We start from the raw sequence: 27,523 nt of genomic DNA on the forward strand, positions 1-27,523 counted from the left end.
GCGACTTATAGGTTGTGAAAAAAAGAGTTCATACTATAATACAAGCTATGCTTGTGTAATTAAGTAGCTCGTGGAGCTCTTAATAGCGCCGTATCCCCTGCCTTCTCAAAAAAAAAAAACTGAAAAGGGTGTCGGATCGCTCTGTGCTACTTTCACAGCAACTGGCTATATCTTTGTTTGAATTGTTAGCAAAAAATACGGCCATGAAAGCAACTTTTTTGTTGTTGCTTCGAAAAATACGTTTTTCTCAATCTTATTTAGATTGACTATATTCATCAAAGAATCACATAGGTTATGTAATCCTTAATATTTTGTATTCAATAATTTTTTGCAAGTTCAATTCTTTTAAAAGCACATGTAGTTTCAGATTTGTTATCAGGCTCCAAAAGTAGTTGGGAATTAAAGTTCTGCTCTAGTTATCTTTCTTATATTGTTATAATTCTAATTTTTTTTGCGCTATTGCGTTTATCAAGGATCGTTCTCTCTGTAACTTTCCTTTGACTTTTTAACGTCTTAAGAATGACAGTTACCGGTCGAAAACTTGAAAGTCAACAACTAAATCTGTAACTCGCACCCAAATTTTAGAGTCAATCTAATAAGAGCATCAATTATGGCAAATACTAAATTTATGACTCCAGTATATGGTAAGAGCAGCAATCAGTCTAACATCATCTGTACAGATTTTAAAAGTGAGTCATCATTCGATCAAGAAGTACCCAGAATAGCTTCGTTCCAGGTGAAGATGTTCTTTTTTCTGGCGATGTTTGGAATGTACTCCAGGGCGGGGTCTCTATCCGCCCTTTCGTCCCATAATGGACCCTGCTGATGAAACTCTTCTGCCGTGTTGGGGGGTCCCATCTGAAAAGAAATTCTTGTGCATGCATACTGTTATTTATAAATGCAAGTAAAATATAATTTAGTTCTACTTCTAAATATAACTCCAACATAGAAATTAATTTAATGTAAAATATTTTATTTCAAAAACTTTTCGCACAGAGTGAGAAAGGTAGTTTACCTGTCCTGGCTTGAGATACTGAGTGAGTTCATCGGCCGACTTCTGATAAAAATCCTTCCACCTGAAACACAGACGAGCTCTCTTTGAAGTCCATTGCAATAAGTTGATTACAGAGTAAGAGAATTACAGCGCTAATTTAAACCTGAGTTGTAGTGAAAAAAAAACACCCAAATATAGTTACTCCCAACCTTCAGAAAAAAGGGATCGGAATAAGAAGCAGAAATTTAATTGAGCCCTTACCATGGAGTGGATCTCCTCTTGCCCAGATGTGTGACCATAACCATTTTCTCCACCACTCGTTCGTTCACATGGAAGAAGGGGTGATTGGCCGCGCCCTGCACCCTCTCATTCAAGTCACTGGGCTGTAAATAAGACAAGGAATAAACGCAAATCAGGCAAACATCACAGCGCAACTCACTTTTTGTCGACCCCGAAAACGTACCTCAAATTTTTCAATTTTGTTATAATGGCAAAAGTTGAATTTAAACCAGGTTAAGGTATTCATTTAGTTAAGCAATTCATCTAGGTTAAGGGTTAAAGAGTTCATGGATATTTTAAGGAATTCATTATCCTAATAGAAGTTGCTGTTTTTTGTGCCTGCCTGACCTTGTGGCTGTTCCACTTGTCCTTGGGTTTGGTTGTGGGTCGGGAGGTGAAGGGTCTGTTGCCTCTCGAGGTACTCCCCCCTGCCGACTGCAACAATTGTCTCTGACCAGGCCTAGGAATAGAAAAAATATCAGACCAAAATAAAAAAAACTCCGTGTCTTAAAATGGAAAATGAGAAAAATTGATGGCTTATCAAAAGCAAATAATTAAGACTACGCGTATACATGTATTGTCCAAACCGGCCAGGATCATTTTGCTCCAAATTTTATCACAAGAAAGCAAAAATACGAAGACAATGTCAGAAGACTATATCCAAATCGTTGACAGAATCAACATCGAACATAGGCAAAGCACAAGTATTATAATTGAGTGCCAAAGGGTTTTCTAAAAGTTGAACTGTCTCAGATATCACCACACCAACCCCCCCCCCCCTAGTTATGATGCCGTTGTTCTCACATAGTTCTTGGAGTCATTGGGTCTTTGGTCTGTTTAAACTCCTCGGCATCCTTCCGTTTTGACTGGCTGGAAATTCCTGGAATCAGCAAAATGGGCGGCTCAAACTCAACCTCCGTCTCAGGTCTAAAACAAAGTAATGCCAGTAAAAACAGTCAAGCCTTATTTTCAAAGAAATAGAGCGCGCCAAATTGAACTGAATAAACTTCATCTACAAATTGAAAAACTAAAGCCTTGAAGCTAAACAAATGTTTGTACATTCCCAGAGACAAGTTACTTTTGTACCGATGTGTGAAAAAATAGCATGCAAGAAAGCGAATGCGAAAATTTGATATCAAAATATGGACCAACCTGTTCACGTTCTGTAAGTAAAACACATTTGTCAAGATATTAAAACGCCATTTTCATTTGTACCTTTCATGGGCTTTATCTCTTTACCTGCTTTTGGTGAAAGTGATGGTTTGACTGGCGATTGTTTTGAAGGGGTTGATGGCTTTAAAAGGCTGTCGGAATCCCCGGCTCGGCTCAGGTCCCTAAGCGAATCAAGCATCGAAGAACCAATTTGCGACTAAGATTTAAGTCTGTCTGAAAAATGACACATTTTAGATCTATGACAGGCGTAGTGGAACATCGAAAATGCCGAAATGTTTTTCCGCTAAGTAGAACAGTTAAATGACCGATTGGAGAGGACGCACGCCCTTTAAGCACGAGTGTCGCGGGTGCGGTTGGAGGATTTTTTAAAATAACCCCCGGCCCACAGCTCCCACCTCTCAACTTTGGAGAGAGATGTCACCCATTTTGCCGCAGCCGGTTTTTCGTTGAGGAGGCGGATGACACTGGGACCCATCCAGCCATGACCTAAGCGGGATTTGAACCTTCTACTTTTGTGTTCAAGACCGCGCGTCTTATCGACTTGGCCACGACTGCTCTTCGAGGGGTCACAGTGTCATCCGCCTCCTCAAGTTGGGAGCTACGGCAAAACGGATAACATGTCTGACCTGTGTAAAATAAAGCCCAAAGAAAAATGTAGAGGAAAGGAAGTAAGGCTTTGGCTATCAAGAAAAAAGAAGGAGTTAATACAAGAAAACTTTCCATCATTTTGAGATACCAACTCTTTTGAGCGAGTTTTGAAGTTTCTAGTTAAATGATTGAGCTACAACCCAAGAGTAATACCACTTGTTCCTTGTTGATGACTAATTCGTTCACAGCACTGTCCACCACGTCTGACATTCTGAAACTATCTTCAACAACTGCATCTGATGACTTCATGGCAGCAGCAGCCTGTTCACGCTGATAACTTGAAGCAAAGGTTCTGGAAATTTACAGATTCTGTTGACATGAGGGAACCATGAACTCTTTAGAGAACCATCATTAGTAAAATAAAATTATATTAAGAGTAAAACATTGAACTGGTTTTCAAACAATGTGAATAATTTATAGTTGTCTCTCAGAATAAAACTTTCCTCCGAGAACAGCCTCATATTATTCATGCAAGAAAACTAAAAACATAAAACGTCGACGAGTTCAAAATTTCCTCCAAAATTGGAACTCCCATGAACCAACCTAGAGGATCTCTTGTCGCCTTCGCTTTTTGAGTTTTTGTTGAACAATCTTCCCGATCTGACTTCACGGGACTTCATCTCCAGCTTTGTCTGTTGAGGTGATTTTAAGCTCCCTCTCACAAGTGCTGACTTCGCATTTCGACGTCTATTATCAGCCAGACTGTTCTCAAACTGCTGGAAATCTTCCAAGTTGTGATAAATGATTCTGTCTTTTATTTTTGGGTGCAGCACCTGGGCTTTAGGTGTGGCTCTGTAGCTGTCAATCACTATTCGGGTGCTTTCCTCGGGTCCCCAGGAGCGTGCGTGAGAGGCATACCTCTTAGTGTATGCAGTACCATGTCTCCCATAGAATTCAGATAGAGTCGCGAAGTCCTCTTCCGTTCTGAAAATCATCACTTTTACTATGTTATAATAGTAAAAGCTTTTATTTAGGCCGTGAAAACCTATCTTTTACTCCAAAAAAAAAACAGCTTTATTTAACGTTTCCTTGGATATTAACATTTTCAAAAAAGCCCGCAAAACATTTAATGTATACTTTTTGTTTTTGTTGATTGTTTGTTCTGTAATTAGCTTTATGATTCGCTCAACAAAACAATTTGGCCTGAAATAAGCGGAAAGAAGAAAAACGGACTATTCTTAGACAGGCTGGATAGCCTTTCATAGATCCTCTGCGAGCCGCAGAAACCACAATTATTACAAGAGTCTTCAGAATAAAACTACCTTACTCGAAAAAAACTGGATTAATCAGAAATTTTTTATTCCACTGGAATTATTAGTACTACACAGAGGAGAAGCAAAGCTTCGCATCAATTGCGATACAAGACAAACATAAAAAACATAAGATGAAAATTTTTTTAAAAAATGAGAAAAGTAAGTCTACCAAAACTTTCATGTCTCAATAAAAATTCATTTTGGGCAAAGACGCCGAGCAAAACATTTGAATATATAATTAACAAAGCAACAAAACTTACACAGCGGAGCAAAACCGACAATATTTGAGCAGACATCGGCTGAGCCGATAAAAAATTGATTGTGTAAAAGCTTTAAACAGTTTTAAATCCGCCCTGAAATAACAATGAACAACACTTGCAACTATCATGATAATAGCTTACAGGACAAGAAAAATCCGCGATGTTGCAACTAGGCCGACAAAATTTGAGTATACAAACGAAAGTCCGACAATTCAAATTGTACCGTTAAAAAATTCAATTTCATATCTAATGAAAAAAAAATGTGCTGCCGGGACAAATGGCCTTAGAGAGCAAAGGCAACCACGTTACCTCTAGGCCAAGTAGGAACGGGCTTGCAAGATTTTACGGTTCAATAATACAGCAAGCAAGAAAATCAAGTAGGTAAGCAAAGATGTTGCCGGGAAAAAAGTCTAAAAGCCGATTACAAGGCGCTTGCTCTAGCAAGTGTAAAAAATGTATTTTTGAAATAAAAAATGCATCACCTATTTTGCGCCTGTATCGTCAAATTTTTCATTGGATAGCACAATTTGCTTTTTCAATATTGAGATTAAAGGAACCGAAAACAAAAAAAATCTAGCCATGATCAACATTTTCTGGAAAACAAAGATACGGCCTGAATTAGTGAACTCGTTATAATCCTTAACACTTATTGTAAGGCTCTCTACTCATTCTCTCGTTATTGTTCCGACCATTGAAAATCGGGAGGAACTTTGCTCCGGGTGTCTTATAACTTTATGATGTTTGTATTTTTGCGCGGAAAGTCAGGTACCACGAATAGTCATCAGAATGCACCGATGACTATTATCATATTAAAACACCTTCATTAGGATTTGAACATTTAAAAACTTCAAAAAATGGTCTAAGTTTTGAGGAAAACCCGTATCAAACTTTTGTTTTTTATTCAGAATTTGACCGAGTAAGATGTTATAATAGTAAAAGCTTTTATTTAGGCCGTGAAAACCTATCTTTTACTCCAAAAAAACAAGCTTTATTTAACGTTTCCTTGGATATTAACATTTTCAAAAAAGCCCGCAAAACATTTAATGTATACTTTTTGTTTTTGTTGATTGTTTGTTCTGTAATTAGCTTTATTGAACAATTAAAATCGAGTATATTGAGATTAATTGTTTAGTAACCTTCTAAACTTTCGTCTTTCCTCCCATCATTACCAACACAAAGAACGACAGAATACTAAAAACAGTATTTTCTTTTTTTTTTCAAAGTTTTTATAAAAGTAATTGGGAGTTTCTGCGCTATTTGAACAGCAACCAGCTACTCTTGTAAATATAATATGTTTTCATTTCGGCAATTGAACATTTTCGAATCTTTTGAAACAAGAAACATAATCAAAGGACATCCTGGTACGGTAACTTTTTTAAAAAGAAGTATGGCAATGTTCTTCAGTTGCATCTGTTTCCTGAAAAGTATCAGGCTATTTTGGTACTGAAAATAGATCAGGACTGGGTTGCTAAGGTAATTGAATCGAAGTAGAAAAGATTACAGAAGTTGCTAATGAATTCTGCAATTGGAGTAGTACAGAGATCAATAAATAATGGTCAAATAAACTTTTGAAACAAAGTTGAATGGGCTTCTTATTTGAACGACCTCCCTACAAGTTGAAATACTTTTGAAACGAAGTCCAACTAGCATTTGAATCAAAACTTGAATATTCATTTTTTAAATTTTTTTTGCTCTTATCAACTAGAATTAATTGAAGAGAAACAAAACAAAAGTAATCGTCAATAACTCAAGAAACATGAATAGTTAATTTTATATAAGAAAAAAATTTAAAAACAATTTAATTTCTCAGATGGAACGATCAAATTATGCAGAGCTGATCATAAAAGTCAGCATCTTCTTAGCAATGCTCCTTGAAACGGGAAAATCAAATGGGTGAAATAACAATCATAAACTGGTTATTACGAACTTATATAACAATTTCAAACTGGTCTGTTGGATGAAGGGAATCGATGAACAAAACCTATCTTTGAATGAACAATGACTTTTTTTTCTCAAATTAAATTTAAGATCATTTATCCACGGGGGAAAGGACCAACACAAGAGCTGTACAGCTCATCACGGCGAACCGCTGTTGTGCCCCTGTTTAAGAACTACATGCAATTTTTTTGGTTATTTTTCTGGGCTGGGTATTGTTGCTTCACCCTCAAGCAACGAGCACGGATCATGGTGGGCCTCGAACATCCGACCTTTCGATTGAGAGGCGGAGACGTAACCACTTCACCACCGCTCCCCAAAATTGTTCAACAACTTATTAAAATGGTAATGAAAATCTGTTCAATAAATAATGATTACTTTTTCCTGAACTTGAGACGCGACGCTTGATTATTCAAAGATTTTGTGGAGTGCAATGCGCAAGAAAAAATTTAATAACGATGAATGAAAATTCTTGGTCGCGAATGTTAGAGTTAAACTTATTTTTCTCATTTGGGTTCAAATCTTATTTTTTTCTCTAAATTTCTAAATAAATCTGATTGTTTCAGAAGAACTCCCTTTTCTTACTGGGTCATTTTCCCTTCTAATTGATTATTTAGGCACCTGAGAGCTCAATTTCGTCGTCGAAACACCTGTTTTTCCGTCAGCTTGGAGTTGTCGACATCGTCTATTTTAAATGTAGAAATTTTTTGTCTGTTTTAGAGGACCCTTTAGTCAGTTTTCTTGTGCGGTTTAATTTTTATTTTGAGTAGTCGAGTAGATTCTTGTGCAAATGTTTTCTTCCTCGGAATACCGGTTTTAGTTTTTAACTCTTGAACTTTGGCTTCGTGACGATGCCAATATTTTTTCTAAGAACATCCGTATTTCAATTATTTAAGAAGGTACTTATTTCAATTTTAGTTAGTCACGCATTTTTTTCGTAGTATCACAGAACAAACTTTTCTGCAAGTGCTTTTGTCGTCAAAGTTTTGTTTTCTTATTTCATTTAGCTCAAATGAATTTTCATCATAACTTGATCCATTCTGTTTTTTGAAAGTGGTCCGAAAAGCGACAGTGCCGCTGCTTGTGTCGTCGAAAAATCCGTTCTGAAATTTCTGTTTTGTCAATTTTTTTTTTGGATGACTTTGTTTGTTTCAATAACACTTGCTTGTCAACTGTGTTGTTAGTATCCTTTGTTTTTGATTTTGTCGGTTCAAAAATAATTATACGCAGAATATGAGAATTTTTATTAGGTTCAAAAGTTGGCAATTTTGACTGCTGACTGCACAATAATCATCACCTAATAGAGATGATAAGATCACTGAAACACTACCAAGCTGTTTCTTTTTGCTCTTCATTCTCGGCAGGACGTATAACCTGGATGAACAATGACAAAATAGTGTTGCTGCTGCACGGTTCGCAAGAGTGGGGCTCTAATTGTACAGGTTGCACAGTTGAGTTGTCTAAGGTATCAGGTTCTTTTTCATTGGATAATTCATTCTGCCCTAAGTCTACAGATCCGAAAGAACTGTTGCGTACATTTTGTTTATGGTGAACATCACAGCAGTTGACCTGTTATGGTTGCTGAGACATTTCCATAGATGCTTTTAAAAAAATTTCCCCATTGCAATTCCTAGGGACATATTGAATTGCTGTGATTTTGCAACTTGATGCTGTCAACTTGCATGCTTCTGCGAATAAAGAGAAGAACTCTTGGATCCTAATATTTTCTTCTCTCAGTGAAGTACCTTCTTGTACTTGTGAGGCATTCCAATGATTAAATGCTCGTTTACTCCACAGCTTCGCTGGTCTGTTTCCAAAACTCAGGCATTGTTCTCGCCCAAAATGGCCAGCCTTGCTGCTTGCTATAAGATTCAGATCAGTAAGAAAGTCCATGGCATATTAGAACTCAGGTTGAAAATATCCATACCGTGAACCATCATCTCGTGTACTCAGTTTCGGTAAGGCCCCGCAGTCGGTATGCAGACAAAAGCAAAAACGGCGACTTAAAGAAATTAAACAAAATTAAACAAAAAATGAGAAACCGCAAAAAAATTGCGAAAAAAGAAAAGATGAAATATGCCGTTCGTAGAACTCTCGCAGAAAGGAAGCAGCTATAAGATTTCAACCGATTTAGAAGAAGGGGATTTTGATTCTATTTTATATACTGAGAGCAATAGAACTTCCAGATTTTTAAATTAAGTTTGATATTGATACACAGAGGCGCAGCTGCGCTTCACAAACACTAGCTAGAACACAACAAAAAAGCAGCTTTGTAAAATGAAATAAGAAAAAATAGAATTAGCCTCGAGTTACTGAAACTTTGCTACTTATTGGCTTCGAACATGCGACCTCGAGATTTGGAATCTCACGCCCTGCCCTCTCGGCCACAAACGCTTAACAATAGGCAAACTTTGGTCACAAACAAAACAGCTACATATGCTAATAAATTGCCAATGCCATGCAGCAAAAGTGGCACCAAACACAAATAGACAGAACTTTGCAAGTAATTATTTAGAATATAACAAGCTAAAGGCATCCTCACTAACTTAGCAAGTAATAACATGGAAAGCGTAAAGCCACATTATGTATAAAGTATGCATTTCAAAAAATTGCGAAATATAATGAGTTAGAAAATTTCTGAAATCAAGTTTTTATTATTGTTATGTTGTTTGAAACATAGCTTTTTTGTTTCGTTTGATGAAATAAAAAGGCATCAACTGTGTTAACTTGATACTATTCGAATTTCAAAGCACATGCTATCAAAAATCCGCAATGGTGCCACCAAAAGTGGCAGCAATATTTTCGACTTGGCTTAGAAAAAAGAATAGACGTACTATTACACGAACGCTCACTAAAGTTCGCTAGTGTAAATAAGGGAAAAATGACATTTTTGTAACAACCACACCTATTTTTTTAAACAATTTTTATGGAGCTATTAAATCTGAATTATTAACACTCTAATTCTGGGATAGCAGCATGGCAGATTGAACTATAATTTTCTTTTTTAATTAGATAAAACTTTAAAAAAATTCCCCATTGCAATTCCTAGGGACATATTGAGTTGCTGTGATTTTGCAACTTGATGCTGTCAACTTGCATGCTTCTGCGAATAAAGAGAAGAACTCTTGGATCCTAATATTTTCTTCTCTCAGTGAAATACCTTCTTGTACTTGTGAGGCATTCCAATGATTAAATGCTCGTTTACTCCACAGCTTCGCTGGTCTGTTTCCAAAACTCAGGCATTGTTCTCGCCCAAAATGGCCAGCCTTGCTGCTTGCTATAAGATTCAGATCAGTAAGAAAGTCCATGGCATATTAGAACTCAGGTTGAAAATATCCATACCGTGAACCATCATCTCGTGTACTCGGTTTCGGTAAGGCCCCGCAGTCGGTATGCAGACAAAAGCAAAAACGGCGACTTAAAGAAATTAAACAAAATTAAACAAAAAATGAGAAACCGCAAAAAAATTGCGAAAAAAGAAAAGATGAAATATGCCGTTGAAATTCTATCGTTCGTAGAACTCTCGCAGAAAGGAAGCAGCTATAAGATGTTAACCGATTTAGAAGAAGGGGATTTTGATTCTATTTTATATACTGAGAGCAATAGAACTTCCCGATTTTTAAATTAAGTTTGATATTGATACACAGAGGCGCAGCTGCGCTTCACAAACACTAGCGAGAACACAACAAAAAAGCAGCTTTGTAAAATGAAATAAGAAAAAATAGAATTAGCCTCGAGTTACTGAAACTTTGCTACTTATTGGCTTCGAACATGCGACCTCGAGATTTGGAATCTCACGCCCTGCCCTCTCGGCCACAAACGCTTAACAATCGGCAAACTTTGGTCACAAACAAAACAGCTACATATGCTAATAAATTGCCAATGCCATGCAGCAAAACTGGCACCAAACACAAATAGACAGAACTTTGCAAGTAATTATTTAGAATATAACAAGCTGAAGGCATCCTCACTAACTTAGCAAGTAATAACATGGAAAGCGTAAAGCCACATTATGTATAAAGTATGCATTTCAAAAAATTGCGAAATATAATGAGTTATAAAATTCTGAAATCAAGTTTTTATTATTGTTATGTTGTTTGAAACACATAGCTTTTTTGGTTCGTTTGATGAAATAAAAAGGCATCAACTTGATACTATTCGAATTTCAAAGCACATGCTATCAAAAATCCGCAATGGTGCCACCAAAAGTGGCACCAATATTTTCGACTTGGCTTAGAAAAAAGAATAGACGTACTATTACACGAACGCTCACTAAAGTTCGCTAGTGTAAATAAGGGAAAAAATGACATTTTTGTAACAACCACACCTATTTTTTTAAACAATTTTTATGGAGCTATTAAATCTGAATTATTAACACTCTAATTCTGGGATAGCAGCATGGCAGATTGAACTATAATTTTTCTTTTTTAATTAGATAAAATGCAAAACGATTAAAAAAACAAAATGCAGAAAAAACGCGATAAAGTCACATTTAAACGTTTCTTCAAAAGCAAAATTAGCCAACAAGAGGTTTATATAATCATACGACGAATTTCACTAAGAAGGTAAATTCGATTCTTGTAAGTGTAAGTGAGTGGTGCAACAAGGAAAGCAAAAAAACTGTTCAACTTAAAACATCAACTTAAATAATTGATTTTTTAACTTCTTTAATAACCCAATAACATTTTGACACTATGAGATTGTGGGAAAATAACATACTTCTGGCGCCTGAGAAACTCCTCCCAGATTTCGGCGGGATTCATTTGAATATGAGTCGTCTTGCGGCTCTTTTTGTTCACATGGTTCCTGTTGACGTCTAAATTACTTTGAGAAGAATCAGCATCTAAACAAGGCACCTAATGACTCAAGCTGAAAACATTTACAATATGATCATGGCTGCTAAAAATAATTCAAATATGCTTACTTTTCAGGTTTTTGAGTGGAGATTGCTCAAGAGGCGTTGCTGATGGCATAGTGAGCAAGAAAGGTTTCGAAGCGCCTGAAAAAAAAAACAGATCACTTACAATAGTTTTGCTGAAACTTGGTAATTTGACATCAAATTGATTATGAACAAACAGGTTTAATATTAATCTTGACCACTGAACTATATTGCTAGCTTAAAAATGTCAATGATACTTTTGAAAAGAACAAAGTTCGGTTGTGTAATAATTGGTGATTTAACCTTAAGTCAAGGTAGCGCTTTTTTTTTCACAGCAACATTTTCTGTATATTCAATTATGAACGCACATAGGCAGTTTTATGTGCGGCAGTCCATCTGTTAAAAGACATTGAACTGACTTGATAGGGTGCTAACTTAACTACATTTATCTCAATATCTCAATTCAAAAATTTTTTTTGGCAAAATAAAAAATGATTACATGACAAAAGATCCCTTACCTTAAGATCCCAAACGAGAAGATCCCAGTCAATAAGATACCATTTCAAAAGATACCTCGTTCTAAAATCGCCCACGACATAAGATACCATAATAAAATAACAAAAAAACTGAGAATTGAAAATAAAGCGGTTAATCGATCAAAGCCAAAACAAAGCGTCGGTTAAAATCAAAGAAACGGCAAAATTTCTGCTGCACAAATTTCGAACATAAATGACCTTGCTAATCACTTGGCCTTTAAAATAAAACTCAAACTTCAAAACAGCTTAGACTATAGTTGAACTTGAAAAGGATTTCCAATTAATCAAAACCAACTTTGCCAAAAATGGCCTGATTTTCCAGACAACTCAAGTCGGTACAAAATTGAAATTGAGTTTTTGCAAAATTCTAAAGCTTTGAAATCATTTTCATTACGAATCACTTGCCATTCTATTTGATACAAAATATCAATTCTCAATTTTGATCAACTTTTTTTCGCTAGGCGCAATACTCAAAGGGCCGTCAGGCCCCTACCCCCAACCTAGCGTCCCGCAAATAAGAGCAACTGCTCTGGGATCAAATTGCTAGAGACAGCATTTTCGAATGCGAGTCGTAGCATTGCGTTTCGGCGTTCTCCGGGAGGGTGCAAGGAGACGTCTATAAAAAAGTTGATCAAACAAATTTAAATTAAGGAAAAATTAGGCAAAAACTAAAACAAAGTTTAATAGGTTAAATGGGCAAGTGAACGGATATAAGACAATAAGTTAGACTCTGTGTATGAAATTGTTATCTGTTGAACTTTTTCATTCAGATCACGGTACTTTTTCCGGGATAAGTTGATAGTGCCGCTGGATGCCTTCAAAATGTTGAACTTTTGATTGTAGGAATCTAGTTGAATTTTTTCGAGAAACGTATGTATTGAAGGATGGCTGCCTTGAAACAAAGCGGTTACACCTAGATGCCACCCTTCAACTGCATTTGTGGTTCGGGCTAGACCACACACAGTATTTTGATAATGGTTCCAAAGAGAAATAGGAAAAAGTGTTTTTCGGCCAATCAAATCCCCTCTAATGTACGTTTTTTGGAAATAAGCAGTGAGCTCGTCTAATTTTTCGAGATCGTTTTGTGAAATATCCAGTTTGGTTGCCACACTGCATATTTCCTCAATGACTAGGTCGAACCCGATTTCCACTTTTGACTCCGGCACAAAACTAAGCGCAGGAATCATATTCAGCGCTAAGACTAGCTCGCTGTTTGATTCGTACGTCTTTTTAAGGTCCAATTTGGATATTTTTCGCATAAAGCTCTGACACTTTAAAACACTTTATCCAGACACTTTATCCAGCCCTCTAAAACTTTTCAAGGCGGTAGCCGCAAATTGTAAATGACCCGACCGACCTGGAATTATGATTTCCCTGTCGTCTCTGTACGAGTGGGACAACTCGGCACTGTCTGCCGGACTACCCGGAGACAGTTGAATCTCCCCCTCATCGTCCCCTATGTCGGGGGGTAACTCTAGAAGACTGGATGAGTCCTTGATCTGGTCTGACTCTCTGCTCACACCTGCATTTTCGTCTTTCTTAGAATCGGAGTCGCCTTCAGGCTGAAATTAGCTTTGTTTGATGCACCAATTTTAGACAAAAATACTTGGATTTAATATCAACTATTGATTGACTTTTATTTCTCCAAACAAGTACATATGACAACAAGGATAACCGGTTACTGTGCAAGTAGCACAGAATGTTCCGACCACAGTCTTAGAAAAATACAAAAACATTTTTTTTAAATTAGTGCCGTTGTTTTTCCGCATGGTTTTTTCCGAAAAATGAACTTCGGCATATTTGACAGTCATAGTAAAAAAAATTCGGAAAACAGTTTTTGAAGAAAATTGACTTGAAAAACAAAAATAAAACTGGAAAAAAAATTTAAACAAATTTTTTCAAACATTTCTGCAGAAATTTTTGGAATTTTTTACTACTTTTATTTGAGTACAACTAGGTTTTCATGGCTTATAGTAAGCTTAAACAAACTATTGTAAGACTACACGCTCACACCATATTACTTCGAAATTAGACCAAAAATCAAAAACTTCAAACCGGTTTTTCTCGACACTGAAAAAACTTCTTAAAATTTTTTTTATGTCGTTCGAATCACGATTGCCAGAACTTTAATTTATATCACTCAACCCTTTCTGATATTTATTTGTGGTACCTGATTTTGCGTGGAAAACACAAAGAAAAATAGATAGCCGGTTACTGTGCAAGTAGCACAGAATGTTCCGACCACAGTCTTAAAAATAATCAGAAAAGTTTTTTCAAAATGGTGTCATTTTTTTCTGCATGTTTTGATAAAAAGATCTGAACAAAACAAAATAGAATCTAAGCATATTTGAGAGCCATAGTAAAATAGGTCAATTGGAAAACAGTTTTTGACAAAAAATGACAAGGAAAACAAAAAAAAAAAACATTTTAAAAAATTTCAAAAACTTCAAAGTTTTTTTCAGAAATTTTTTTTGAGTTTTCAATTCTTTGATTCCCAAAATTGCACCAAAAACTACCTTTATTTTTGTTTAAGTCTTCGCGGCTAAAATTAAGCTTAAATAAGCTATTGTAAGCATACATTGTCGCCTTATTAGCTCAAAATTAGACCAAAAATCAAAAATTTTAAACCGGTTTTTTTCGGCAGAGAAAATTTCTTGAATTTTTTTAAATGTCGTTCGAATCACGACTGAAAGGGCTTCAATATGATATATCACTCAGCCCAGTCCGATGATTAATTGTGGTACCAAAATCAGCAAATAGTTAAACATATAATATTTATCAATGACGTTTAGATTCTGGAGAGGATAGAGAAAGGGAGTTTCAAACTCCCACTGATGATAGCCTACGCAAATCTGGCAATATTTAACAAAACACAGATTTAATTATTTCTGAATTCAAAATTATTTTGATCTAGATTGTCAGAAAAAGTGATATAATTCAAAGAGACAACGATAAGAACCGTCATATCTTTCGACTAGATGCACAGCCATATTGAACTATTGCCGTAGCACCCTAGAAAAAAATTAAGAGAAAAAAACTTTAAAATTTCTCTTCTATTGATTCAATTTTGTCATAAAAAACAATATAGCTCAAAATGCTAGTCCGAGATATTAGTTTCTCACCGACAGAGGCTGTATGGACCCTAGTAGAAGCCCCTCGTCCATGTCATGCGACCTCTGCAGCACTTCTTTGGACACCCTAAGTGTCATGTCTCTATGACTCACCAGTGCCTCCAGCTGCTAAAGCCCAAAAAACAACAATCATGACAGCAATAATAACTTATTTACTTTTTAAATACGTAAATTTAAATTCATCATTTTTTCAGATGAATAGAAGATGATGAGTTCCATAAAATCTAAAACTTTTCGGAATAAAACAATGATTCAATACTGTTTTCTAAGACAACAAACCAAATGGTTAATGGTCAAAACTTGTCGTTCATTACATCATGAATCAGAAAAGGATCCAATTCGAATAAAGAAAAACGAGCAAAAGGAGCACCAAATAATCAGTTACGTTTTCAGTTTCCCAACGCAATGTCAAATCGTCTATAGTCAAAAAGGAATAAAGGATGAACTTTTGAGCAAACAAAGATATCAGAATTCGGATTTTCATGAACTTTGATGCACTCAACCCGCAGAAAAAATTAACACCAGAAATGTTTAAATTTTTTATTTTCCTTTTAACGAAAAAATGAATAAAATCAATAAAAAACACCTGTAGTTGATACTGGAAAGATTTGATTTCAGAGTTCGCTGTCTCTTGTACAATTTAGCACAGGGGTATTATGGATTGAAGGTTAAAACATTTATGCTCGGTTTAACTTACGCTAAGGTTTCGATGCAGTATCGTCTTGTTTTCATTCCACCACTTGTGCAACATGCGAACGTGACTGCTCACATTGCGTTCAGACTGGTCCCGCAACCTAAAATCCAAATTGAAAGAAAAATCTTTTGTAATGTCAAAATTTCGACTTTTTTCGATCCACAAACGCGAACAAAAACAAATTACAAGAAGCATCTCATGCGGGAGAAAAAAAGGACCCACTTTTCAAGAAATTGATTTTCTGATTATTCAGTGATCGAAAACATTTCTGCTATTTACAAACTATTCGGGCTAGATCAAACCAGTAGGCCAAAAAACTTCGATGAGGACAAGTCTTGAATCATTTGAAAGCGCTTTCAAAAAGGAGAGAAACTGAATCCTTAGCAAGGATTCCATCTTTGAAAAAATATATAAATTGGAACACTTTTATCATTTTTTTACAGAAGTTTGGATGTGCGTGAAAACATACCAGCTAATAAATAATGTGTTTACTTGATTTTGAATTCATAGAAAATCAATTTGATTCACTATTTCGCAATACTAGAAAAAAAATAACAGCAGAAATCAAGGTTGCTATGTATAGGCACTGTCATTGAAGATTAAAAACATTGAATCAACACAAAAATTGGCGAAATTGCAACAATTAGTAATCCTAAATATCCATTCAACATCGCTGTTTCATAGCTGATCATAATGGCACTTTTGTGAGCTGGATCATTGATGATCCATCTCTGATTTACCTCTGAAAAATTTGAACCATGAAATCATACTGAATCAGCTATGTAAGTTCAACCGGGCGAGGTTTTTCCAAAAAAAATACATTTAAATCCATACGCTTGCTTATCTTCTAACGTTGACTGCGTCGAAACAAACTTTTAATCTGACCGTTGAGAATGGGGAGGAACTTTGTATTTGGGTGTGTTTTAGTTTTTTCTTTTTTCCACGCAAAATCAGGTACCACAAACAGTCATCGGAATGGGTCGAGTGTTAAACCAAATTGTTCGAATCAGTTGTGATTCGAAAGCCATTAAAAAATTCTCAAAAAGTTGACCCAAACTAAAAACTTTTCGTTTCAAGTTCAATATCAAGAGTTTCGAATTTTTTAATAAGACTCCTCTTCTTGTTGTCAGATGTGTTTGTTGGTATATCTTCAAGTAGCTTTATTGAGTAGTTTCGTCAGCTGTTTCTCGTATTTTATGGGGTGCGTAGTTTCCTAATGTTCTTTTTTATGTTTTCTTACATTTCACTTCATCGTATCTTAATCGCCAAGAACGGTTTGAGTCAGTTAAAAAAAAACAGATCTCTTCTGCTCCTCAGCAAGCCGGCCCTCAAATGAGTGCTTAATGTATCTTTTCAGGTTTCGGGTGCAAACCATCTGAGGGCAAAAAACTCATTCCAATTTTAGTTCCATGGTAAGCAATTCCAAGATATCTCAAGTTTTTTGTACATTTTGATCAGCGCTTTCACTTCTTGTGTTTTCCAGACTACCCAAATATTTTCATTAATACTTCTCTGAAGTTTTCATTCCTCTATAATGTTACCAGTTTCTTCATTTTTTTTTCTATTTCCATTAAATTCCCATCACAGCCATCCCTTTCTTGTAGATCATTCGTTCCTACCATTATTGCATCTGTTTTAACGTTTTTGCTTTCTAAATCATTCAGTACATTTTGGCTGGCTTAAGCATTAAAACCAGATCTGTGACAGGGCACTACAATTGTATCTTTCAAATAACAGCCGTAAGGCGATCGAGTACCGATCTTTAAATAAAAGATATTTTATTTAGGCTTTAGGCTCAAAAAAATCTAAAATTACAAAAGGAACACCAATTTTGGACTATCCTTGTTAGCATTAAATTTATATTGAAACTTACTGCGCTTTTGGATAGCTCACGTTTTATGACGCTTCTCTCGCGTAAACATTGTTTTCGCGTAAGCATTTAAACTGTTCAATGCGACCAGATAATTTCTTTTCAGATGTTAGCAATGAAAATTAAGTAAGGTAATTACTAGGGTCAACAGTTATTGAATAAAGGATATTGAAAAAGCGAAAGTGAGCCAGATCAGTTATTTAACAGCAGTAACACAGAAGCTCATACACAAAAAAAAATTGACGACTGATGCAGTATTGATGAATGGGGATTTTAAAAAAGCTTCGCGACAAACAAGTTTGATTTCTAGACGAAACACGTTTCGCAACGACAGCCAAGGGTGATTTTTGATTAAGTTTTTCAAGATACTGGCGCTTTCAATTAATTATCTGCATTGACTTTACAGGTTCAAACAAAAAATATTACAAAAAAAAGAAAATTTTGATTTCTTTGACAGGTAGCTCTTTTGACTCAGGTAGCTCCTTTGAAAAACTAAATCGGCATTGTTATAGCTCAAACGGAACTTACCAGCAAAGTTTTAAATCAACGTTTAAATTTGTCAATTTTTTACGCTTGCGATAATCAAGGATATTGCAACCGGGTACTAGATTTTTTCCCGTACCGAACTTCCACCACAGATTCGAGCGTACACGTAAACCACGTCCTCTGCATAGGTCATATGCATAAAACAAATCAGTGTTATTTCATTTTAAGTCGATTCAAGATGATGGAACAGCGTGGTTTCAGTATGTCAAAAAGTTTCTTAAAAAATCCCAATTATACAGAATGTTTTTTTTTTGCAAATTTTGACTTGACTGTGATGTCTACGAAATAGTGTGGCGACTGTCGCACAAAATTTAAAAGTCTTTCTGGATAGAAAAATTTTGGGAAAAAATGTTTCGTATTTTGTTTTTCTGAAACGAGCGTCTATGTTTCTTTTGATCCAGCTCTCTTTTCGTTGTGTATCATTTTCATCTCTGATTTACCTCTGAAAAATTTGAACCATGAAATCATACTGAATCAGCTATGTAAGTTCAACCGGGTGAAGTTTTTCCAAAAAAAATACATTTAAATCCATACGCTTGCTTATCTTCTAACGTTGACTGCATCGAAACAAACTTTTAATCTGACCGTTGAGAATGGGGAGGAACTTTGTATTCGGGTGTGTTTTAGTTTTTTCTTTTTTCCACGCAAAATCAGGTACCACAAACAATCATCGGAATGGGTCGAGTGTTAAACCAAATTGTTCGAATCAGTTGTGATTCGAAAGCCATTAAAAAATTCTCAAAAAGTTGACCCAAACTAAAAACTTTTCGTTTCAAGTTCAATATCAAGAGTTTCGAATTTTTTAATTAGACTCCTCTTCTTGTTGTCAGATGTGTTTGTTGGTATATCTTCAAGTAGCTTTATTGAGTAGTTTCGTCAGCTGTTTCTCGTATTTTATGGGGTGCGTAGTTTCCTAATGTTCTTTTTTATGTTTTCTTACATTTCACTTCATCGTATCTTAATCGCCAAGAACGGTTTGAGTCAGTTAAAAAAAAACAGATCTCTTCTGCTCCTCAGCAAGCCGGCCCTCAAATGAGTGCTTAATGTATCTTTTCAGGTTTCGGGTGCAAACCATCTGAGGGCAAAAAACTCATTCCAATTTTAGTTCCATGGTAAGCAATTCCAAGATATCTCAAGTTTTTTGTACATTTTGATCAGCGCTTTCACTTCTTGTGTTTTCCAGACTACCCAAATATTTTCATTAATACTTCTCTGAAGTTTTCATTCCTCTATAATGTTACCAGTTTCTTCGTTTTTTTCTGTTTCAATTAAATTCCCATCACAGCCATCCCTTTCTTCTAGATCATTCGTTCCTACCATTATTGCAGCTGTTTTAACGTTTTTGCTTTCTAAATCATTCAGTACATTTTGGCTGGCTTAAGCATTAAAACCAGATCTGGGACAGGGCACCACAATTGTATCTTTCAAATAACAGCCGTAAGGCGATCGAGTACCGATCTTTAAATAAAAGATATTTTATTTAGGTTTTAGGCTCAAAAAAATCCAAAATTACAAAAGGAACACCAATTTTGGACCATCCTTGTTAGCATTAAATTTATATTGAAACTTACTGCGCTTTTGGATAGCTCACGTTTTATGACGCTTCTCTCGCGTAAACATTGTTTTCGCGTAAGCATTTAAACTGTTCAATGCGACCAGATAATTTCTTTTCAGATGTTAGCAATGAAAATTAAGTAAGGTAATTACTAGGGTCCGAAGTTAATGAATAAAGGATAATGAAAAAGTGAAAGTGAGCCAGATCAATTATTTAACAGCAGTAAAACAGAAGCTCATACACAAAAAAAATTGACGACTGATGCAGTATTGATGAATGGGGATTTTAAAAAAGCTTCGCGACAAACAAGTTTGATTTCTAAACAAAACACGTTTCGCAACGACAGCCAAGTGTGATTTTTGATTACGTTTTCAAGATCCTGGCGCTTTCAATTAGTTATCTGCATTGACTTTACAGGTTCAAACATAAAATATTACAAAAAAAAAAGAAAATTTTGATTTCTTTGACAGGTAGCTCTTTTGACTCAGGTAGCTCCTTTGAAAAACTAAATCGGCATTGTTATAGCTCAAATGGAACTTACCAGCAAAGTTTTAAATCAACGTTTAAATTTGTCAGTTTTTTACGCTTGCGATAATCAAGGATATTGCAACCGGGTACTAGATTTTTTCCCGTACCGAACTTCCACCACAGATTTCAGCGTACACGTAAACCACGTCCTCTGCATAGGTCATATGCATAAAACAAATCAGTGTTATTTCATTTTAAGTCGATTCAAGATGATGGAACAGCACAGTTTCAGTATGTCAAAAAGTTTCGAAAAAAATCCCAATTATACAGTAAGTTTTTTTTTGCAAATTTTGACTTGACTGTGATGTCTACGAAATATTGTGGCGACTGTCGCACAAAATTTAAAAGTCTGTTTTTTTCAGGTTAGAAAACTTTTGGGAAAAAATGTTTCGTATTTTGTTTTTCTGAAACGAGGGTCTATGTTTCTTTTGATCCAGCTCTCTTTACGTTGTGTATCATTTTCATCTCTGATTTACCTCTGAAAAATTTGAACCATGAAATCATACTGAATCAGCTATGTAAGTTCAACCGGGCGATGTTTTTCCAAAAAATACATCTAAATCCATACGCTTGCTTATCTTCTTACGTTGACTGCATCGAAACAAACTTTTAATCTGACCGTTGAGAATGGGGAGGAACTTTGTATTCGGGTGTGTTTTAGTTTTTTCTTTTTTCCACGCAAAATCAGGTACCACAAACAATCATCGGAATGGGTCGAGTGTTAAACCAAATTGTTCGAATCAGTTGTGATTCGAAAGCCATTAAAAAATTCTCAAAAAGTTGACCCAAACTAAAAACTTTTCGTTTCAAGTTCAATATCAAGAGTTTCGAATTTTTTAATTAGACTCCTCTTCTTGTTGTCAGATGTGTTTGTTGGTATATCTTCAAGTAGCTTTATTGAGTAGTTTCGTCAGCTGTTTCTCGTATTTTATGGGGTGCGTAGTTTCCTAATGTTCTTTTTTATGTTTTCTTACATTTCACTTCATCGTATCTTAATCGCCAAGAACGGTTTGAGTCAGTTAAAAAAAAACAGATCTCTTCTGCTCCTCAGCAAGCCGGCCCTCAAATGAGTGCTTAATGTATCTTTTCAGGTTTCGGGTGCAAACCATCTGAGGGCAAAAAACTCATTCCAATTTTAGTTCCATGGTAAGCAATTCCAAGATATCTCAAGTTTTTTGTACATTTTGATCAGCGCTTTCACTTCTTGTGTTTTCCAGACTACCCAAATATTTTCATTAATACTTCTCTGAAGTTTTCATTCCTCTATAATGTTACCAGTTTCTTCGTTTTTTTTCTGTTTCAATTAAATTCCCATCACAGCCATCCCTTTCTTCTAGATCATTCGTTCCTACCATTATTGCAGCTGTTTTAACGTTTTTGCTTTCTAAATCATTCAGTACATTTTGGCTGGCTTAAGCATTAAAACCAGATCTGGGACAGGGCACCACAATTGTATCTTTCAAATAACAGCCGTAAGGCGATCGAGTACCGATCTTTAAATAAAAGATATTTTATTTAGGTTTTAGGCTCAAAAAAATCTAAAATTACAAAAGAACACCAATTTTAGACTATCCTTGTTAGCATTAAATTTATATTGAAACTTACTGCGCTTTTGGATAGCTCACGTTTTATGACGCTTCTCTCGCGTAAACATTGTTTTCGCGTAAGCATTTAAACTGTTCAATGCGACCAGATAATTTCTTTTCAGATGTTAGCAATGAAAATTAAGTAAGGTAATTACTAGGGTCAACAGTTATTGAATAAAGGATATTGAAAAAGCGAAAGTGAGCCAGACCAGTTATTTAACAGCAGTAACACAGAAGCTCATACACAAAAAAATTGACGACTGATGCAGTATTGATGAATGGGGATTTTAAAAAAGCTTCGCGACAAACAAGTTTGATTTCTAAACGAAACACGTTTCGCAACGACAGCCAAGTGTGATTTTTGATTAAGTTTTTCAAGATCCTGGCGCTTTCAATTAATTATCTGCATTGACTTTACAGGTTCAAACATAAAACAATTACAAAAAAAAAAGAAAATTTTGATTTCTTTGACAGGTAGCTCTTTTGACTCAGGTAGCTCCTTTGAAAAACTAAATCGGCATTGTTATAGCTCAAATGGAACTTACCAGCAAAGTTTTAAATCAACGTTTAAATTTGTCAGTTTTTTACGCTTGCGATAATCAAGGATATTGCAACCGGGTACTAGATTTTTTCCCGTACCGAACTTCCACCACAGATTTCAGCGTACACGTAAACCACGTCCTCTGCATAGGTCATATGCATAAAACAAATCAGTGTTATTTCATTTTAAGTCGATTCAAGATGATGGAACAGCGTAGTTTCAGTTTGTCAAAAAGTTTCGAAAAAAAATCCCAATTATACAGAAATTTTTTTTTTGCAAATTTTGACTTGACTGTGATGTCTACGAATTATTGTGGCGACTGTCGCACAAAATTTAAAAGTCTGTCTCTTTCTGGTTAGAAAACTTTTGGGAAAAAAATGTTTCGTATTTTGTTTTTCTGAAACGAGCGTCTATGTTTCTTTTGATCCAGCTCTCTTTTCGTTGTGTATCATTTTCATATCTGATAAATTTTCTGTAATAGGGTTATATTTATAAGCTTTCTGAGTTTTTTTCAGATTTTCTGTAAGTCATTCTTTGTGGCAATTGTTTGAAATTTTATTCTTTGTGGCAATTGTTTGCTAATTAAGCATATTTAGCAACAGTTTTCTTCGAAAAATGAAAAGAAAATATTTTGGAAAAATCAGTAGAAAATTCCCAAGATAGCGCTAAAAAAACTTCGCAAACTAATTTTACTTAAGTAAAACTAAGTTTTCACAGCTTAAATGAAAAGATTATAGCCATAAATCAGACTAAGAATGAACGATTTGCAACCGGTTTATCTCGAAACTGAGAATTTTTAAATATCGTTCCAATCACGACTGAAAGGCCTTTATCCTATATAATCTCAACAAATTTTATTGATTATATTTTTGGCACCTGATTTTTCTGGGAAAAAAATTTTATAAAAGAAAAAAATTAAAACAGACCCGTAAGCGAAGTTTCTCCCCACTTTCAGTGGTCGGAACAATAATTCCGCTTTTCGACATATTGGCTTATGAACGAAAAACTTCGCACTTCATTCTTGCCAATGCCTATCTAGTCTACCACCGACATGGCAGAGATCACTTCATCTGGTAGATCATACTCTTTTAACCGTACAGATTTGATCAGTACAAAACTTGCTTATTACACCCAGGAAACGCAATTGCGCTTAAAAGTAAACTTCATTAAACGATAATCTTACATCTAGCTGAACAGAAAAAAAGATTAAATGCCTGCTTATAAAGCATATGAATACGCTTATTAGAAGGCTAATAACAACACAGGCATATTTTACTTCTAAGCATCGAACCATTTTAATAAAACTTTTGAGGCATCTCTATTTCTCGCTTTGCTGCTATAACCTCAGACAAAACTTGATGATATCGCAACATTCAGCGATGAACGCGAATATGAGATGGAGCAAGACCAATGTGCAGAAATTTTTTTAAACTGGAACACACAAAAAAAAGAATACCATAAACGAAGTAATATTTGCCAAAACATGTTGTAACTAGCAACAATTAGAACGATTATGACAATATACTTGTGAAAATGAACGGAGATAAATGTTTTTTTTGGCTTTATTCTTGATTTTTAATGGCAAAGTTGGTTCTTGATAAAATTTAGACATTGGTCCGTCCTTACCGTGTTATTTGCAGTAGCAGGGGCAACATGGTTTCATAAAAACTTCTGTCATGATTTTCGCGCTCCCTAAACAAAACATATTTTCCCGTGTCAAACGAAACTGCGCATTGCACTGTAGGTTATTGCAGTAATTGATTCAATCAACGTTGGCATTTTGTTTTTAATTTTTTTCAGATAACATTTAGAAGCATACTTTGAGCAGGAATGTTAAAACTACATTTGACCAGTGAATTTTAATGAAAATTTATTCATCAAGTATTTCAAAAAAAATCCATTAAAAGACGAACAGGCATAAGAAACTAACTTAGCTGCAGAAGATTTATTCTGCACATGTGAGAAGCCCGATTCTTCAAAAAAATCTTTGCAATCATCCACTATCTCCTTGAAGCTCAAGTTCTTCTCATATAGCTAAAATAAAACCTTAGATGATAACAAAAAAATATTGGGTAGCATTTTTTTGAATTGGGTTCAATTTCTTTGGATGGCCTATTTTTCGCTAAGCAAAAATAATTAATTGAAATATGATTGCTTCGCGACCGACTTAAATTAAAAACAAAAGAAGGTTTCAGCAACACAGTTTTTCAAGCATGCCTCAGACACATAACGATGTTGTCATCAAAAGCATCACAGTCATTTTGTCAGTTTAATCATTCAAATTCGAAAACTCTGATTTTTAAACAGCTTTGCTTCGTACAACTTATATGAAAAATAATGCGAGTTTTCAGGTAAAGATTTTTTCAACCATGACTCAGACACATAACGCTGTTTTCAAAAATATCAGTAATTTTGTCAGTTAGTTATTTTAAGTTCAACAACTCAGATTTTCAAACTGTTAAAAAGAGCGCTATGAATTTATTCTAGAAGTTAACATTTAAACATACCACTTACCGGGTGATTAAATAATCCAGATATTGCTGCTTCCAAGTCAATTTTCATCGCCGACTAGGGAATTGTGAATCAGCATGCGATCTTGGAACAACAGTGATTCTGAAAAAGAAACTTTAGAGAACTACCAATATCATTGCAAATTAAGAGTTTTCACGAACGATTTCGGACCTATGAAAATTTGTTGGTCTCGAACGCAGGCACTAGCTCAGCTGATTGTATTTCATTTTTGTTCCAACCGATTATACGAATAATCATCCTGAATGGGTTGAATGATCTATTATATTAAAGCCCGTTCAGTCGTGATTCGAACAGGAAATAAAATTTTTCAAAAAATTGAGAGTATCGATAAATACAGACTGGAAATTTGTGATCAGTGTAACATTCGCCCGGAAGTACATATCGACGGAAAATAAAGCTAAGTGGTAAAACGACTGGCTAGCGTCTGAACACAGCTTTACATGCTTTTAACCGTCTCTACCAAAGCCAGTTCTTTGTGTGGTCCTTTCAACATCGGGTCGACAAAATCGTAACTGTTTTTGGCTATCGGCCAGTACGCTCAGATTAACTAATAATAATAATAACAAAAGATTTAGGAATATAATCCAAGGGTTCGCATAAAACCCAGTCATTGCATTGTTCAAAGTTTAGTTTTCAGTTATAAGTGAAAGTTTCTTCAGGTCTCTACAGTTGTTGCATTCGCATAAAATGCGCCAAGTGCATGTGTCTGATTCGTTGTAGCGAGTTTTGAAAAACTTTGTGTACATTCCTAGAAGTCTGTTTTTGCATTCTGGGTGAAACAATATGTCACATTTGAAGTATTCGTTGTACAGATTAGCAAGACGACATGCCCGAAACCAGAAATCCGACTCGCACTTCTTCAGACGCATTTGTTTGCAGGCAAAATTTCGTGTCATTTGAGCTCTTCGGATTCCAACGTCAGTGATGCTTACATGGCTTCTCCAGTCGATGTCAACTTTTCCAGCTAGTATTTTTGCAAACAGCAGTCCAACATGAAGCTCTTGATATAGAGACAAAGGAAGGATGTTAAGTTTCACGAGTTTGTCTTATAGGAGATATGGCAATTGCTTGTCATGAAAATCCACGCGATCGCTTTCCGCTGCACACTTTCTATGATTCCTAAGTCACCTTTTGATGGTTTCCAGATAGCTGAACCGTAGCACAGGATTGGCACAACGTAACAGATATATGCGTTTTTTCTGGTCGCGAAATTTGTCTTTGAGAAATTCCTTTTGAGTACGAAGAGAGCGTTCAAGGCTTTTTCAGCCCTCTTTTTTGCGTGTTGCGTCCAAGAGAGCGTGTCGGTTATCAGGATGCCCAGATCTTTCATTACTTCAGTGGTTTCGAAGCTGTAACTGGGGAGTGCAATCGTAGCTGATCCTTTGATTCGGAGGACTTTACTTTTCGTCAGGTTCATTGACATGAAGTTTTCCTCGCACCACCTCCAAAGTCTCCCAACATCTATGTTGAGAGTTAAAGGGTTGTCTCCAACTATTTTGTAATCGTCTGCATAACCAAATGTTGCGGACATGACACAGGACGGTAGATCATTTATGAAGACTAGGAAGAGAAGCGGCCCGAGTATAGAGCCCTGGGGAACGCCGCTGAAGACTTCCAGCTCTCCGGAAATTGTGTCATTCAGCCTCACGGTTTGCTTCCGGTTCGAGAGGTAGCTGTGTATCAGAGATAATTAATTTCCTCCAATTCCAGCAGTCGATATTTTCTCCATGAGGATTCCGTGCGAGACTTTGTCAAAAGCCTTTTGAAAGTCCAAGTAGAAGGTGTTCAAGTAGTTGCAGTTTGGCGAATCTAGGCAGCTAAATATCTCGTGTAGATACTCTATTAAGTTTGTTATCGTCGATCGTTTAGGTCTAAAACCGTGTTAGGGTTGGGTAGACAATTGGGGCCGGTTTATCAAATATTAGTTTCTCAAGCAGTTTTGAAACTGCTGAGAGCAGGCTGATCGGCCTGTAGTTTGATACGTCTTGTTTATCCCCGTCTTTGAAAATTGGTGCGATTTCGCTGATCTTCCATTTTAATTGGAAATATTGCTTTATTTGCAATCAAGTTGAGCAGTAAGTGAAGTGATTTTGGTAGTGACTTTGAGAGGTTTTTCAGAAGAGTATTACCAATCATGTCTGGTCCATTTGCCTTATTTACGTGCAGCTCATTCAGGGCATCTTCCATTTCATCGTTAGTGAAATTGATACTGTTCAGAAGAACATTATCTTGTCGTTCTGCTTTCCCAACGTTGGCGTTTCGTGTGAAAACTGATTGAAAATATATGTTAAACAATTCAGCTTTTTGAGCGTCTGTATTGGCTATTTTTTGATCTAGGAAGATCTCTGAAGGGATCATGCAAGACTTGGTGATCGATTTTAGATATCGTTGTATTTCGCTAAATTTCCCATTCTCAAAAAGCTTTTTTTTCGTGGAGATGTTGGTCATTTTGAAGGGACAGTGTTAGTTCAGTTTGCAGATTTTCAATTTTGCCTCCGTTCGATGCGGTAGGTTTTCGCTGATTTTTAAGTTGGAGTGTATTTAATTTCTTGTTAAGGTTGGAGGAATCGCTTCCCACCCAAG

General features: G+C 35.7%; 1 protein-coding gene across 1 annotated transcript; it reads right to left on the minus strand.

Annotated features, from left to right (window-relative positions):
• Positions 1-541: 541 nt before the first annotated feature.
• LOC134842352 (uncharacterized) lies at positions 542-25,032 on the minus strand. Its single transcript, XM_063858641.1, has 16 exons — positions 24,923-25,032; positions 24,339-24,442; positions 24,035-24,100; positions 15,786-15,882; positions 15,080-15,196; positions 13,315-13,519; positions 11,467-11,541; positions 11,262-11,385; positions 3,638-4,018; positions 3,248-3,386; positions 2,513-2,607; positions 2,078-2,200; positions 1,622-1,733; positions 1,256-1,377; positions 1,016-1,076; positions 542-858 (listed from the first exon to the last, which is right to left on the minus strand). Exons 1-16 carry the CDS (start codon positions 24,968-24,970, stop codon positions 706-708), a joined length of 2,022 nt encoding a protein of 673 aa, XP_063714711.1. The 5' UTR covers positions 24,971-25,032; the 3' UTR covers positions 542-705.
• Positions 25,033-27,523: the final 2,491 nt, after the last annotated feature.

This window comes from Symsagittifera roscoffensis, chromosome 3, assembly GCF_963678635.1.
Source record: "Symsagittifera roscoffensis chromosome 3, txSymRosc1.1, whole genome shotgun sequence".
Lineage (NCBI taxonomy): Eukaryota > Metazoa > Xenacoelomorpha > Acoela > Convolutidae > Symsagittifera > Symsagittifera roscoffensis.

Coding starts and splice junctions, on each gene's coding strand:
- LOC134842352 (XM_063858641.1), bottom strand. CDS start 24,970: ATGAAAATTGACTTGGAAGCAGCAATATCTGGATTATTTAATCACCCG. Junction 2,608..3,247: donor TCATCAACAAGGAACAAGTG/GTATTACTCTTG, acceptor TGATTCGCTTAG/GGACCTGAGCCGAGCCGGGG. Junction 1,734..2,077: donor CCAATGACTCCAAGAACTAT/GTGAGAACAACG, acceptor TTCTATTCCTAG/GCCTGGTCAGAGACAATTGT.